Below are 17,575 nucleotides of genomic sequence, written 5' to 3'. Positions count from 1 at the left end.
TTTGCCAACTCGGCTCGGCTCAAGTCTCCTGCTGACTCAACGGAGAGATTTATTCTCGAGCTCACCCAGGGACGCCAAATATGTTGCCGGAGGTCACCAGTAACTGTTATTGGCTTAGTACAAAGAGAAGAGTTAATTTTCTCTTAACTCTAAATTCGCTTTATTCACATTGTTAGCTCATATACATATAGCTTATAAGTCTGGTTAGATATAGACATGCACTTTGCACCAGGTTATGCAGTCTTATACCCAAACTAGGATCTAAACATACACCCACTAGGTTTCTCTGATGCCCCCTGAGTGGTCACAGAATATAAAAGCTAATACTCGAAAAGGAGAGCTGATGCTGGCCAGGCGTTCCATTATCTCTCTCTTTTGGTTTCATCTCTACGTTGCTGAAATAGGTTATTCCGCTTCCGCAATGTTTGTTCTCCAGAGTTCTTGCTGGCTCCACACCTGAAATTCTCCACTCTTATACTGAATCTTATCTCTTCAAGCTGTGCTGTCTCTCTCCCGTTGGTTTAGGCTTGCTTGCCTAGTCTGTGGCATCTCCTCATTGGCTCTGTCCCAAGGACTTAGGTAGCATAACCTCGTTACTTCTTTTCTAAATAAGGACTTGTGTCTCATCACATTTCCTTTGTTTTTGCTAATTCAAACCAGTTCCCGCCAGCTCAGGCCAGTGACTGAGCTCAGGTTACTTCAGTTCAAAAGTTGCTCAGGAGTTTCTGCAGCCCCTGGCCAACAGTACACCTTTTTAAAAACATAATACATCATATAAATATGAAAATCTGTTGATCTACAATACACAAACTTAATTATATACTGAATGTTGCTATCCTGATTTATTGTTGTTTTATTTTGCTATTGTCTGGGGCTATGTTAATTTTCAAGTGTTTTTTTTGTATATTCTTCCTTGGGATATGGGCATTGCTGCAAGGCTAGCATTTGTTGCCAGTCCCTAATTGCCTTTCAAAAGGTGGCGGTGAGTTAAAGTGGGGTCACATTGGAAAATAGTTTGCAAAGCATTGCTGTCGTCCTTTGCTTTACTTTGGTAGCAGTGGTGGGTTTGGAAGGCGCTGTCTAAGGAGCCTTGGTGAGTTCCTGCTGCGCATCTTGTAGATGGTATACACTGCTGCCATGGTGCATCAGTGGTGGAAGGAGTGAATGTTTGTGAATGGGATGCCAGTTAAACGGGTTGCTTTGTCCTGGATGGTGCCAAGCTTCTTGAGTGTTGTTGGAACTGCACTCATCCAGGTAAGTAGAGATTATTCCACCACATTCCTGACTTGTGCTTTGTGTATGGTGGACAGGCTTTGGGGAGTCAGGCAGTGAATTACTCACCACAGGATTCCTAGCCTCTGACCTGCTGTTGTAGCTACAGTATTTATATGGCTAGTCCGGTTCAGCTTCTGGTCAATGGTAACCAACGCCACCCCCCCCCCACACACACACACACACACACACCCACCCACCCACCCCAAGAATGTAGATTATGGGGGATTCAGTGATGATAATGCCATTGAATGTCAAGGGGGGATGCTTACATTCTCTCTTGCTGGAGATGCATAATCCAGCAAGGTCATGTTCTGCAATTGGTATGGACTTCAGCCTGTATTACTGGTGTTAACTGCTTTGGACGCTAAAATGCCGAGGTCACTTTGGTGATTTGATATAAATGCATTGGCACGTTGTCTTATTACAGCCTTGACTCAAAAATGGACAAAAGAGCTGAACTGCAGAGGTGAGGTGAAAGTGACATCAAGGCAGCATTTGACGGAGTGTGGCATCAAGGAGCCCTAGAAAAACTGGAGTCAATGGGAGTCAGGGGGAAAACTCTCCACTGGTTGGAGTCGTACCTAGCATAAGTGAAGATGGTTATGGTTGTTGGAAGTCAATCATCTCCAGGACATCACTGCAGGAGTTCCTCAGGGTAGATTCCTAGGCCCAACCATCTTCAGCAGCTTCATAATTGACTTCCTTCCATCATAAGGTCAGAAGTGGGAATGTTCACTGATGATTGCACAATGTTCACCATTCACGACTGCTCAGATACTGAAGCAGTCCATGTCCAAATGCAACAAGATCTGACCAATACCCAGACTTGGGCTGACAAGTAGCAAGTAACATTCGCACCACACAAGCACCAGGCAATGGCCATCTCCAACAAGAGAGAATCTAACCATCATCCCGTGACATTCAATGGCATTACTATTGCTGAATCCACCACATCCTGGGGGTTTTACCATTGACTAGAAACTGAACTGGACTAGCTATATAAATACAGTGGCTACAAGAGCAGGTCAGAACCTAGGAGTCCTACGGTGAGTAACTCACCTCCTGGCTCACATAGACTCATAGACGTTTACAGCACAGAAGGAGGCCATTCGGCACATCGTGTCCGCGCTGGTCAACAAAGTTCTGACAACACTAATCCCATTTTCCAGCGCTTGGCCCATAGCCCTGAATTTTTGGAAGAGGTAACCAGGTGTATAGATGACAGCAATGCACTTGACGTAGTCTACTTGAACTTCATCAAGGATTTTGATAAGGTCCTACATGGGAGACTGATAACGAAGGTAAGAGCCCATGGGATCCAAGGCAATATGGTAAATTGGATCCAAAATTGGCTGAGTGACAGGAAGCAGAGGGTAACAAAAACAGAATTATCTGGAAAAACTCAGCAGGTCTGGCAGCATCGGCGGAGAAGAAAAGAGTTGACGTTTCGAGTCCTCATGACCCTTCGACAGAACTTGCGTTCGAGTCCAAGCAGAGGGTGATGGTCAAGGGGCGTTTTTGTGACTGGATGCCTGTGTCCAGTGGGCTTCCACAGGGATCGGTGTTGGGTCCCTTGCTGTTTGTGGTATATATAAACGATTTAGACTTGAATGTAGGAGGATTAATCAGTAAGTTCACGGATGACACGAAAATTGGTGGGGTGGCAAATATTGAGGAGGATAGCCTTAGATTACAGGAGGATATAGATGAGCTGGTCAGATGGACTGATCAGTGGCAAATAGAATTTAATCTAGATATGTGTGAGGTGATGCACTTAGGCAGGACAAACAAGGCACGGGAATACACGATGAATGGTAGGACCCTGGGAAGTACCGAAGATCAGAGAGACCTTGGTGTGCATGTCCACCTGTCCCTTAAGGTGGTGGTGGTGGTTAAGTAGGCATATGGGATACTTGCCTTTATTAGCCGAGGCATAGAATATAAGAGCAGGGAGGTTATACTGGAACTGTATAAAACGCTGGTTAGGCCACAGCTAGAGTTTTGCGTGCAGTTCTGGAATCCGCATTATAGAAAGGATGTGATTGCACTAGAGAGAATGCAGAGGAGTTATGAGGAGTGATTGGTTAGGCTGGGGTTATTTTCCCTGGAGCTGAGGAGATTGAGGGGGATATGATTGAGGTATATAAAATTTTGAGGGACATAGGGTAGAAAGGAAGGAACTTTCCCCTTGTTGGAGAGATCAATAACCAGGGGCCATAGATTTAAGGTAAGGGGCAGGAGGTTTAGAGGGAATGTGAGGAAGAATATTTTCACCCAGAGGGTGATGGGAATCTGGAACTCACTGCCTGAAAGGGTGGTAGAGGCAGAAACCCTCATAACGCAAGTGAATATCTAAATGCTTCTTAAATGTTACAAGGGTTTCTGACTCAACCACCTTTCAGGAAGTGAATTCCAAACTCCCACCACCCTCTGGGTGAAAAATTTCTCCTCAACTCCCCTCTTAGCCTTCTACCTCTTACCTTTATTGCACACTAGTTATTGACCCCTGTACTAATGGAAAAATTGCCTTCCTATTCACCCTATCTATGCCCCTCAGAATCTTATAGACCTCTATCAGGTCCCCTCTCAACCTCGCCGCTCTAAGGAAAACAACCCCAAGCTATCCAATCTTTTCCCATAGCCCAGACGCTCCAGTCCAAGCAGCACCCTGGTAAATCTCCTTTGCACCCTCTCCAGTGCTATCACATCCTTCCTATAATGTGGTGACCAGAACTGCACACAGTCCTACAGTTGTGGCTTAACCAGCGTTTTATACAGACTCCCAAAGCCTGTCCACCATTTACATGGCAGAAGTCAGGAGTGTGATGGAGTACTCTGCACATGCCTGGATGAGTGCAGCTCCAGCAACACTCAAGAAGCTTGACACCATCCAGGACAAAGCAGCCTGCTTCTTTGGCACCCCTTCCACAGACATTGGCTCCCTCCATCACTGACGCACAGTGGCAGCAGGGTGTACCATTTACAAAATGTACTGTAGAAACTCACCAAGGCTCCTTAGGCAGCAACTTCCAAACCCACAACTGCTACCATCTGGAAGGACAAGGGCAGCAGACATAGGTGAACACCACTACCTGGAAGTTCCCCTCCAAGCCACTTACCATCCTAACTTGGAAGTGTATCACCATTTCTTCACTGTCACTTGGTCAAAATCCTGGAGCTCCCTCCCTAACAGTACTGTGGATGTACCTACACCATAGGGACTGCAGCAGTTCAAGGATGCAACTCATCATCACCATCTCAAGGGCAATTTGGGATGGGTAATAAATGTTGGCCTAGCCAGTGATGCCCACATCCCATAAATTAATTTTTAAAAATGATTAAAGAAAGTAAACAAAGGGAAAACTAATATTTCTACCCACTTGAAGTCTATTAATTCCACTCATTTGAAGTGGCCTGGAAGTATTTGCGTTCACTACAGATCATAAAAAGTGCTATAATTACATGATTTTCTGTCACAAAAATTCAGAGATTTGTTTGCTTTGGGCCAATAATTTTCAGATAATTTTATTTTCAGCCACTGAGTGCATTTCAAGTGCGTTTGTTTAATTAAAGAAGACCAGAGATGTGTAAATTTTCTTTTCATGTTGACAAATGAATATTTAGTGGTGAAAATTTAATAAGATGTTAAAGCCTTTATTAACTTTAAAGTTCTCCGAATGCATACCTGAAACGTGGAGAAAACATGAATGAAATCAAAGAGTTAAATCATTCCTTTTGTATTTAAACAATCCCACTTAGATTTTCCCAGTTCGGACCTATTTACAAATGTTGGGGTTAGCTGGGCTTGAGCTTTATTTTCTTTGAATCTCCAGACAATTTTTGACCCACCCCCATTTTCAGCTATCATTTCTGATAATTGCAAAATGTTGCTGCCCATCTTGGAGCGGCTCCTTGCAAATAAGGTGAAAAAAATGTCATTGTGTTATATGCCTTGTTCTCCATCATTTCTGCTTCATTTGAGCTGGTTCTTCTTTTAGCTGGAATAAATTGGGTGTCTAGGGAAGAGAAATTACATTAGTTTAAAACTTATTTCTAATCATTTTTGGAGGTTTTTCTTGTTTTGTTAATTCCTTTGATATTTGCCTTTGTGTCCTTTGCAATGCAGCTGTCAATTTTCCCCCATTTCTCACAGGGCACAATGGATTTCCTATGGGAATGCTTCTGTATCTGCTTTTTGGAAGAAGGGAGGGAGGGATAAGCAATGTCCAATAGCACCAAAAGTACAAGACACTCATTCACTGATGTCCCGATACCAGAACATACAGGCAGACAAGCCCATGCTCGCATTTGTCAGAAGGGCAGTGCCTCTAGAGGTTTTGTTTTACAAAGGAAGCTAATACTGAGTTATGTCATATGTTGGAAGTGGATCTACATCACTAATATTTTCCAGTCGGTTGTGCACAGATGCAGTTGTGTCACAAGTGCATTGTTGTTTAGAGTAAGCAATCTAATCTCATTCCCCATGGACATTTAGCCAGCAGCAAGACCAGGCATTGTAATTTTTGAGTGTCAAGATTCTCAAAGGAGCCACAGGTTGAATCATTTGGCCTATATGCTCTCTTGCTCAAGTGAATGCTTGAGTTCATCAGGCAAGTGAATGCCTACTTTTCTGGGAGCTGCTACAATACCCTAATTTTAAAGCAATCCATCGTGCTACCACTCTGATCCAGAAAGGCGAGTTTTGAGGTGGCTCCTAGGAGATCTCATCTATCCTATGCAAATGTTGCTCATTTGACACCTGTGTGTAATCCCAGGACACAATGTAAGCACTTGTACATTAAGATCCATTCGTGCACCAGGGTAATAGTGCAGTATCACTGGCACATTGAAGGTGCACTTCAGGTGTATGAATTGATTTGAGTATCTCCTGCAGTCTATTTTGATTACAAATAAGGTTGTGTGCTGCATGCTGAACAACATTTTCTTACGAAGAGGCACTATGTAGAGGTCCTGGTTTTGGAAGGCTCCCAGAGCGGCAAGAAGGATCATCAAGAGAAGCAGCAAGAGCAGTTGCCCTTTGCTGGATGCAAAAAACTTTTCATGAATTGCCATGTTTTCATAGATAATACAGTTAATTGTCACAAATATACATGAACAATTTTTAAGGATTTGCATAAAATGCTTTTCTTTTGCCTACTTGTTTACAAGGACATCCACTTTTCTTTTGAACCCATAGGATCTGCTTTTGCTAAAGCAAAACCTGAAAGTCCATGGACTTCATTAACTAGAAAAGGAATTGTGAGAGTTGTGTTTTTTCCATTCTTCTTCAGATGGTGGATACAAGTGACCTCAAAGTGCATCTTTTCGTGGCTACTTATTTTATACCTCCTTCAAGGTGAGATATAACTTCCAATCTATGACAAGTCAATATGTGGGAACATTTTGCTGAGGTAATAGAGCTTTCAGTATCCCCAACACAAACACACAGCTTTGTGTTTGCACTGAGATTGAAACATATTTATTTCAAATCTATGCAAAGTAAGTATCAAACTTTAACTGGTCATTATTTGCTATGCTTAAAAGTAATTCAATGAAATTTTGGATATTATTTTATTATGTAAGGAATGGATATTCTTGTGAACTTTTGCAGTCCTTCAATAGCATAAATCCAACAAGAAGGGCTGGCTGAGAACCTGCTTAGGATAGGCTAGCTTTCTACTGTTTTACTTGGCCTGTTTTTTCTGCTCAGTGGCAATGCTGGATTCCTTGTATGGCAGCAACAGTGATTGCTTAAGTTCCCTTGTTACAGGCCCAGAAGCAACCTCTCCAATTTGCTCCCGTTTATGCTAAAAATCAGTATTTCATGATAGAAACCTCACTTGTGCTGTTTTACCAATGGAGCACAGTCTTTCAATACAGCATCCCCATTTTGAGAACACTGATGAATGATCTTAGCTGAACAGTTTGGAGAATTCACGTTATGGTACAGCACAGAAGGGAGCCCTTTGTCCCATTGTGCCTGTGCTATCTCTTTGAAAGCACAATCTACTTAATCTAATTTCTCTGCCCTTTTCTTCATGCATGATTACATTTTATTTTTCATTAGTTTACTTATTGAAACGTGTTGCAGATTCTGCTCTCTGGTAGGGTATCCCACGCCTAAACAACCCACAGCAGAAATATTCTCATAACCTCTTTCCATTTTGGCAATGATCTTAAGTTTGTCATAGAATGATACAGCAAAAAAAGAGACCATGTACCCTCCAGTTACTGACTCGTGTAATTAGTCCTTTCCGATGCATTTGATCAAAACCTCATAATTTTGAGCATTTCTGTCAGATCTCCTGCTTAACTTTTATCAAGAAAGCTATACAACACCTTATCAAATGCCTCTTAAAAATCCATGCATGCAACATACATTGCGTTTCCTTTATCAATAAACTGCACATCAAGTTGGCTAAATGGGATAAAGGGACATTTCAATCACAACCTATTTGAATAGTGCGAACAGGCCAATGATCTGAATGGGCTGAATGATCTACCCTTGTTCTTATGTAATGTTGAGGGAGGTGATAAATTTTATGCAAAAAATGTGAATTCTAAGAAAACCCAGTATGAAGCCATTCATACAATAAGTCAAAAACTTATGAGTAAACAGTAAGTCTATTTGGACACAGAAGCAAAATACTGTGGATGCTGGAAGTCCAAAATAAAAACACAAAATTCTAGAAGTACTCAACAGGTCAGGCAGCATCTCTGGAGAGAGAACCAGAGTAAATATTTCAGATTAATGACCTATCATCAGATTGAACACTTCTGTCAGATATCCTGTTTTAGTGAAAGAATCTGTAGTTCAGTTAACTTCCTATCCATGCCGTCACATTCCCTTCAATGGTATGTGCCTTATTTTTATCAGGAAGGAATCTGATGAAAGATCATCGATTTGAAACGTTAACTCTGCAGTCCTGTTGCTCAGACAAAATGTGTAGATGTTAGAGACCAGCACATCAGAATTAAAACTTTCCAAATAAATAGTCTAATTGACTCTTCTGTTTAAAGTTACAGCAATAGTGTTGTTTTGCACAGCTGAAGTTACGCATAGTGTACCATACACTGAAGTTTTTGGGCCTATCTGGCTGATGTTACTACTTGGGACTGTTCATTGCCAGATTGTATCAACACATACGCCCAAACCTGCAACAAATAGTGGAGGCAAAAGAAGAAGGTATCCTCTATTTTTGGAAACATTTATTGCTTGTTTTAATGACCTTGAATCAATGTAGGTTTTATATTTTATGTGCCAATATTTATACCATGCTGAGACTGGTATAATGTTAATTATAATATATATATATTTGGTTCTGAACCAAATGCACATGAATGTTGGTAGAATAGAAGAGTTTGGCTTATATTCGAAGCAAAATTTCCATAAGTTAATGTCAGAGGCCTAATGCCTCACTTTATATTTTTATAATATATATATATATATATAAAATGTTATCCTGGCTAATCTACAAAAATGGTTTTTTGGCCTTCAGAACAGCAGTTACCTCATTATTGCTAAAGAGGTGCTAGTGTTACTGTGACTGCAGAGATCAGATCCCCAGGAGTTATATAAAGACCATTTACGTTTCTAAGGCCCAACCGGTCCATGAGGACAAAGGACCCTGAAACCTCTTTTCTGAAGTTATACATCCTTTGTCCAAACCAAGGTGGAGAAGTAGGAGGCTATGTCACTTGGCACCTCCCCAAGCTCCTAGAGACTGTGATATTGCCTTGTGGAGCTGAAAAAAATGCAGTTTGCCATCTTCCATCAACCAAACAGCAGCAGAACCAGAGCTTTGTCCAGGTTTAAATTGCCTAGCCCTCAGCTATACTGCCTCTATGCGAACCTACATGTACTAGTACCTACAAGACTAATTCATTACAACAGTTCCATCTCATTGTGGAAGTCACCTCTACTGGAAAAGTGAGTTATCCAGCATCAATCCTCTGACGGCCAACTCTGACAGAATACACCATTGGACTTCGATTCTGGACTCTAGACTCATGTGAAACAATAATTCTTATCTTTGTGGTCTTTGCCCTGTACCTCTTTCTTTCCCTTATCCCTCTTTTATTGTATGAATATACTGAGGCTACGTAGCGACACCCCCTCCTGCGTTTTGAGTCTGTGTAAAATAAACTAACCCTTTTAGTTCACCCAATCTCAAGTTTGGGTGAACTATCGTGAGGCTATTATTAGATACTGGCTCACACCAAAACTGAGGGGTCAGGAAATACCCCACTGCTTACAAAGGGGGAAATCAAAAATCAAAAACACCTTCTGTTTATGGGCGGGTGGTGAGACAAGAAATAGGGGCTGTTTAAATTAAACCCCCTCCTGTCCGTAACAGAAATTGGGGGCTCAAGTTCGGGAAAACCCAATTTGAATTTGACCAGAGTGCAAGTTAAGAGATGAGCCAAATCTGATGTAAAAGAGCCACTTGGAAGGCAAGGGGAAAACCTGGTAGCTGGAACAAATTTTAAAACGCAAGTAATTTACCACAGAAAGTTCCTTTTCCCTAACACTAAGAAAATGGCAGTGTTTGATGCCCAGATATTTGTTCAGCAAGGGAATTTAAATTTAAATTTAACCTCAGCACTTTTCCAGTAGAGGCAGTTAAAATTGCCCAGCAAAATCAGAAGTGAACTGATCCAGTCATTGGTAGAACATTTGGGATCTCATGTTACCAGTACAGCATGTTAGAGCGGTTAAAAAAGGAGGGAGAGAAAAAAAACAGAATTACAGACCAGTTAGCCTAACATCATTAGTGGAGAAAATGCTAGAGTCTATTATAAAGGACATGGTAACAGAACACTTGGAAAGCATTAACGGGATTAGGCAAAGTCAGATAAAAGCAAAAAACTGCGGATGCTAGAAATCCAAAACAAAAACAAAAATACCTGGAAAAACTCAGCAGGTCTGGCAGCATCTGTGGAGAGGAGCACAGTTAACGTTTCGAGTCTGAATGACCCTTCAACAGAACTAAGTAAAAAGATAAGTAAAAGCTAAGTAAAAGTAAAACTTAGACAAAGTCAGCATGGGTTTATGAAAGGGAAATCATGCTTAACTAATCCACTGGAGTTTTTTGAGGATGTAACTAGTAGAATAGATAAAGGACAGCCAGTGGATATGGTGTATTTGGATTTCAAGAAGGCTTTTGATATGGTCCCACATAAGAGGCTAGTGGGCTAAATTAAAGCACATGAGATGGGAGTAATGTACTGGCATGGATTGAGAATTAGTTGAAAGACCTGGAACAGAGTGTAGGAACAAATGGGTCTTTTTCCGGGTGGCAGGCAGTGACCAGTGGTGTACCGCAGGGAATCAGTGCTTGGGCCCCAGCTATTCACAGTATATATAAATGACTTGAAGAGGGAACCAAATGCAATATTTCAAAGTTTGCTGATGACACAAAACTGGGTGGGGTTGTGAGGAGGATGCAAGGAGGCTTCAGGGCGATTTAGACAAATGTGTGTGGGCAAACACATGGCAGATGCGGCATAACGTGGGTAAATGTGAAGTTATACATTTTGGTGTGAAGAACAGAAAGGCAGAGTATTATTTAAATGGTGATATATTGGGAAATGTGGATGTACAAATGGAGGTGGGTGTGCTTGTCAATGAAAGTAAATAGGCAGGTGCAGCAAGCAATTAGGAAGGCAAATGGATTTGCAAGAGGATTTGAGTTCAGAAGTAAAGATAGCTTACTGCAGTTTTACAGGGCCTTGGTGAGATCACACCTGGAGTATTGCGTGCAGTTTTGGTCTCCCTGCCTAAGAAAAGGATATACTTGCTATAGAAGGAGTGCAGCAAAGGTTCACTGGGCTGATACTGGGGATGGCCGGATTGTTGTATGAGGAGAGATTGTTTTGACTGGGCCTGTATTCACTAGAGTTTAGAAGAATGAGAGGGGATCTGATTGAAACATATAAAATTCTAACAGGGCTAGGCAGACTGGATGCAGGGAGGATATTTCCCCTGGTTGGGGGAGTCTAGAACCAGGGACCACAGATTCAGGATATGGGGCAGGCCATTTAGGACTGAGATGAGGAAAAATTTCTTCACTCAGAGTGGTCAACCCTGTGGAATTCTCTACCACAGAAGGCTGTGGAGGCCAGGTCACTAAGTATATTCAAGAAAGAAATTGATAAATTTTTGGATTTTAGGAGCTTCAAGGGGTATGGAGAAAAAGCGGGAATATGACATTGACTTAGAGGATCACCATGATCATATTGAATGGCGGAGCAGGCTCAAAGGGCCGAATGGCCTACTCCTGCTTCTAGTTTCTATGTTCCAAATAGAGCTCAATCATGACTCCGAATCCCCTCCCCTAGCTAATTTTGAGCTTGAAAAGTTCAGATTGCAGTTAGAAGCTCAGGAGTTTGAAAAAGAAAGAGAACTCCAGCTCCAAAAATTGTAAATGGAGCTGACAGCTTAAATGGAGAGAGACTAGACAATTGGAAGCCACAAGGGACAATCCCTCTCTACCTGCTAGCACCCCGCTATCTCTCTCACCCTGAACCGCTCTCTGAGGCCCTCAAGTATGTTAGATTAGTTCCCAAATTTGAAGAGAGTGATATGGAATCATTTTTTGCCACTTTTGAGAAAAGAGTGGGACAGCTAAAATGGCCCTCACATATCTGGACATTTTTAATTCAAGGGCAGATGTCAGGGAGAGCCCAAGAGGTCTACTCATGCTGCCTCTTGATGTGTCTCTGAATTATGAGCAGACCAAGGCTGCCATCTTGGATGCGTATTGCCAGCCCAGCAATTCCGGAATGCTTGTAGGAAGCCCATACAAACCTACATAGGGTTTGAATGGCTGAAACAAATAACGTATGACCGATGGATAAGAGCCCTAAGAATCCCAAGAGTCATGGCTTCAGTCAGTTTAAAGCCTTTGTTCAGTTTTAAGAAAAATAGTTTTATTGCTTAGCCAAGATGATTTACATATATATTATCAAAATGTAGAATGAGGGCTTATCCTCTGACACCCTTCACCAACTCAGTGGAAAAAATGAATTCTTTTTTTTGTGGTCTTAAGGAGGAAGAATAGGAAGTGAAATGTACGTGCATTCTCTCATCCATACTGGCACATCAGACACCGAGCTAGCAGAGATAATGGCAGTTCCCTGCTGCATTTTCATTTGAGATTTGAACCGTCAACAGTGCATCAGCAAGGACATTGTCCAGTCCTGGGATTTGAAAGGTTTGGGTGACTTGGAGGATTCGAAATTCATCTGCATGGGGAAGTTTATTCAGGGCTAGAGTTCTGAATGAGGGTTTTTATTTGTTCATGGGATGTGGGCATTGCTAACTAGGACTGCATTTATTGTCCACCCCTAATTGCCTTTGTTCAGAGGGCATTTAAGAGTCAACCACATTGCTATGGGTTTGGAGTCACATGTAGGCAGACCAGGTAAGGACAGCTGATTTCCTTCCTTAATGGACGTTAGTGAACCAGATGGGTTTTTAACGACAATCAGTAATGGTTTCATGGTCATCATCCGGCTTTTAATTCCAGATTTTTATTGAATTCAAATTTTACCACCTGCCATGGCGGGATCCGAACCCGGATGCCCAGAGCATTACCCTGGGTCTCTGGAATATCAGTCCATCTCTATGCCGCCACGTGTGAACTAGTACTATTGGAAGAATTCAGAAATTGTCTACCCTTCAACCTATGAATGCACTTAGAGGAACAGAGAATCCTCACAGCTAGGGATGCAGCAGTCACAGCAGACAGCTATGATCTCACCCATGGACCTGGAAACTCAGGCAGGCCGTTTCCAACCATTCCCATGAGCATTGGAAAAATAAGCAGGGTGATGTAGATAGGAAAGGCCCCCAACCCAGAAAAATCACAAAGGAGGGTGTGAGAGGCCCTTGTGCAGCCCAATGGGAGAACTCCTGGAGGCCGGTCTTTTTTCATTGCAACAAAATAGGCTATTTCAGATTGAATGCTGGTGATTGCATAGCACGCCAGTTGGCCTGGTAGGACTTCACATGAGTAGTTCCTCCGAAGACGCCCCAGTGGGTAGTTCAGCAGAGCAAACAGAGGCTCTCGCTACAGGCCCTTTGGAGGGCATGGCACTGCGTGGCTGAACCGGACAAACTCCCAGAGAGCTTCCAGAGTTTTGTCCTGTTAAGAGCAGTGTCCTATCCACCCCAAAATGTGAGAAATCAGTGGTACTGCACAGGGACACAGGCCACTCAGTCCTTAATGTTAGAGGGAAACCTAAACCTACTCTGAGTCTTCGCTGAAGACCAAATCACTGATCAGTGGAGTAGGAGGAGGATTGGTGTTTGCACTCCTCCATAAGGTCCACCCAGAGTGGGATCTTGTTTCGGGCCCTGTTTCAGTAGGAGTTGTTCTTAAACTGCCAGTAGCAGGAATCACTTTCCTCTTTGGGAATGATTTGACTGGCATCAAGGTGCTAGCTGCCGGAAAAGAAAGAGGCTAATACCAACCAGCAGAAACCTGCAGAAGGGCAGAAAGCTGGGGAATGTCTCAAGGCCCAAAAGGTGCAATAGTATCCGTAGTCCTTGAGTGAGAGCTGCTGGAAGGTGGCAAGGCTGAAGCCAGGCCAATAAAATTAAGAGATATCAAAAAGGCAACTATAATCTAAAGTAGATTCCTCAAGTACCCCAGAATTAAACAGCAACTAGAGAAGCCCTAGAGCAGGGAAAGAAATAGCGATGGAGATGCCCCACGTGGTTGAAAGGCCTGATGAAAGGCAAGTTATTAAGTCCGGAAAGGATAAGGATAAGGATTTGCCCAAAGTATGGCTAGCAGAAACCTTCTTGTCACTAAATAGGGACAAAAGGAGTTCCCAAACAGGTGAGCAGATAGGGAGTGAGATGCCTCCCCCAGTTGAAAAACCATAAAGGCGGGCAGCTGGAACTCCACTTCCACTTGAGGGCAGAGGTGTTCCAAGGGACATGGAACAAGTTAGGCGAGCGCCCACCCCCAAACAAAGGCCCCAGCTAGGAAGCCATTCATTGGCATGGTCAGTAGCTTTATGATGACTTTAAATGTGGACTAGAAAAGTTCTCAAATTGGCCCAGAAAGAGTGAAGGTGATGCCTCACTTAGTTGTAAAGCAAGAGCTGACCATCCACCAGAGGGCAGTAGTGTCCCAAAAGACAGAACTAACCAGCAGAGGGACCTCAACCGGATTGGACCCCATGTTCACCCACCATAATGCAGAATCGCAAGATGACTGGACAGAGTTAACTACCCTATTTAAAATGTTCCATAACCCCTCCTACCAGTTACAGCACTGTAGCCATATCTGGTAAAGATGTGGAAGAGGATCCTGCAAGAAGGCCATCTTCCTGTCATCCAGGCCCAGGTCGGCTGGCCCAAATTCAGGAACCAATTACCTGCCTGTTGCCATGCCAATTCAAGGCACCTGGCAATAGAAGCTGGAACTTTCTAGGTGTGCTAGTGCCTGAACTGGAATCCCCTGAAGGAGCCAAAGTTCCTTTAAAGCGCTCCACTCTCCTGACCCTCAACCTAACCACAATACCAGGTCTGAACAACTGAACCCGCAGATTACCAAAGTGGACAGGCAGGAGCTAAACTGAACAAGAACAGCTTAACCCTGTGATCACAGGACCTGGCACCCACAGTGAGATGCCCAGCACTCTCCTGCAGATTGCCCAGAGCAGCTTGACCATCACTCAACCCCTGAGTGCTAATCACCCTGAAAAACCCTCAGACCATTTTGAGGATACTTAATCAGGAGTTAGACAGCCAGAGTTCAGAAACCAAGGGCTTCCCAACAGAGGGAATTCAGAACTCTAGCCCTGAATAAACTTCCCCATGCAGATGAATTTCAAATCCTCCCAAGTCACCTAAACCTTTTAAATCCCAGGACTGGACAATGTCCTTGCTGATGCACTGTCGACGGTTCAAATCTCAAATGAAAATGCAGCAGGGAACTACCATTATCCCTGCTAGTTCGGTGTCTGATGTGCCAGTATGGATGAGAGAATGCATGTAAATTTCCTACTTAAGACCACAAGAAAAAAAATAGAATTCATTTTTCCCGCTGAGTTGGTGAGGGGTGTCAGAGGCTAAGCCTTCACTCTACATTTTGATAATATATATGTATATCATCTTGGCTAAGCTATAAAACTATTTTTCTTAAAACTGAACAAAGGTTTTAAACTGATTGAAGTCATGACTGGCCATGACTCACACAAAAGAAATTTTTGACCTTCAGAACAGCAGGAACCTTGTTATCTCTAAAGAAGCGCTAATGTCCCTATGACTGCAGAGATCAAATCTCCAGGAGTTGTACAAAGACACTAAAAATCACTTACATTTCTAAGGCCTGGCTCTGACCAATGGAAACAATCAGTCTGAGAGCAAAAGGCACTGAAACCGTTTTTGAAATTATTAATTCTCAAGAATCCAGACCAGGAATATACATCCATTAAACACTGGAAAACTGGGAGTCATGTCACATAACACACACAACCCCCACCCCACCAAGCTGCTAGAACCGATAATATTTCTGGTGGAGCTGAAAAAAAGCCATAAAAACAAAAAACTGCGGATGCTGGAAATCCAAAACAAAAACAGAATTACCTGGAAAACTCAGCAGGTCTGGCAGCATCGGCAGAGAAGAAGAATTGACGTTTCGAGTCCTCATGACCCTTCAACAGAACTGAGTGAATCTAAGGAGAGGGGTGAAATATAAGCTGGTTTAAGGTGAGGGGGGTGGGGGGTGTGTGTTGGGTGGGGGGAGAGAAGTGGGGGGGGTGGTATCGTTGTAGGGACAAGCAAGCAGTGATAGGAGCAGATAATCAAAAGATGTCACAGACAAGGGAACAAAGAAGTGTTGAACCTTCAACACCCCTTTGACCTTTTTGTTTATCGCACCTTTTGCAATCTCTCTTTTGTCTCCGCCTATCACTGGCCTTCTATCCAGCTTCACCTGTCCCACACCCCCTTAAACAGTATATATTTCACCACATTTTTACTTCTCTTTAGTTCTGAAGAAGAGTCATACGGACTCGAAATGTTGACTTTGTCTTTCTATCTACAGATGCTGTCAGACCTGCTGAGTTTTTCCAGCAATTTTTGTTTTTGTTTTTTTCAGGGTAGTTTGACACAAGGCTTGTTGCAACAAAAATTGAATTTGGAGGGGTAGTAAATGAAAAGTTAGTGAGAAATTCAACTTGTGCCACCTTTATTTTGCTGAAAAACTCGCAGGTAGCAGTTGAAAATTGTGATAGTGGGGTGGAGGGCACTGCCCCATTAACACTCAAGATCTGCTTAATACAATATTCAGGTGGCCTGTAAATAGGCAAGCAAGCTATTCACATGAAACAGATATAAGGCTGCTTAAATCTGCCAACTTTTAGTCATGCATCAGTTGTTGGGCCTTAACTACAAAATTCAGGTACAAATTGTACTAAGTAAGGAAATATTTTTTGAGGCAAGGAGAAGTAGGAGTGCACCTCTGCGTTTCACAGGAATAATGTGGGTCACTAAAGCACAGAAACTATTTGGTGGTATCACTACTAGGAGCCTGTGGGCAAAATAGAAAATCCACATGATGTAACTGTGTTTAAAGAAAAAAAAGCTATGTATCATGATAATTATAGGCAAGTATTTAGTGAGTTGTGATACCTATTATTTAAATAGAATTGCAACCAGTGGCAAGTTAAATAAGAGCCAAGTTAATACTGAGTATATTTTTGAACTGAATATGTTAATTTTGCATCTATAGGCAGTCTCCATGTATGGTTATTTATTTTAATAACTTTACATTTTATTGTGTTTTACTGAACTGGACAAACTGTTTCCTATTGTGATTTTCTGTGAAGGTGGCCACATAAGAGTGGCTAAATAAGAGAGTGATAGGTGTCATGGCCTGTTACAACACCATTGTACTGATGCAATAACTAGCACATTTTGGTTTTGTGTGGAATTATAAAATTCTCTCGTCTGTGAAAAACAAGTGCCATCTTTTCTACTGGGAAAGAAAATCATTATGCTTCCTTTGTGTGCCTCCTAGCGCATGTTATCAAACACTATCAGTAGGTACTGGGGGATAATTTCATCTTTAGGTGTCAAACAGTACAAATTTTATTTGCATTGCATTAAGAGAATCCTGAATTCCAAGTTAAAAGCAAAATATTGTGCATGCTGGAAATCTGAAATAAAACAAAATACTGGAAAAACTCAGCAGGTCTGACAGCATCTGTGGAGAGAGAAACAGAGTTAACATTTTGAACCTGCATGACCCTTCTCCAGAGCCCAGAGCTCGTTATACTC

At 42.4% G+C, this 17,575-nt stretch overlaps 1 protein-coding gene across 5 annotated transcripts in view; it reads left to right on the top strand.

The window, feature by feature from the left end:
• LOC121286359 (protein PHTF2-like) overlaps positions 1-17,575 on the top strand; it is a 125,817-nt gene that overhangs the window by 66,044 nt on the left and 42,198 nt on the right. For all 5 annotated transcript variants that reach the window (XM_041203451.1, XM_041203452.1, XM_041203448.1 and 2 more), the window contains exons 5-6: positions 6,473-6,631; positions 8,296-8,461. In XM_041203451.1, coding sequence (XP_041059385.1) covers positions 6,473-6,631; positions 8,296-8,461 — 325 coding nt within the window. The remainder of the gene's footprint in view (positions 1-6,472; positions 6,632-8,295; positions 8,462-17,575) is intronic.

The sequence above is a fragment of the Carcharodon carcharias genome, chromosome 13 (assembly GCF_017639515.1).
Source record: "Carcharodon carcharias isolate sCarCar2 chromosome 13, sCarCar2.pri, whole genome shotgun sequence".
In the NCBI taxonomy this organism is placed as follows: Eukaryota; Metazoa; Chordata; class Chondrichthyes; order Lamniformes; family Lamnidae; genus Carcharodon; species Carcharodon carcharias.
Note: the sequence above shows the minus strand (reverse complement) of the source record. Positions and strands in the feature narration are given on the sequence as shown.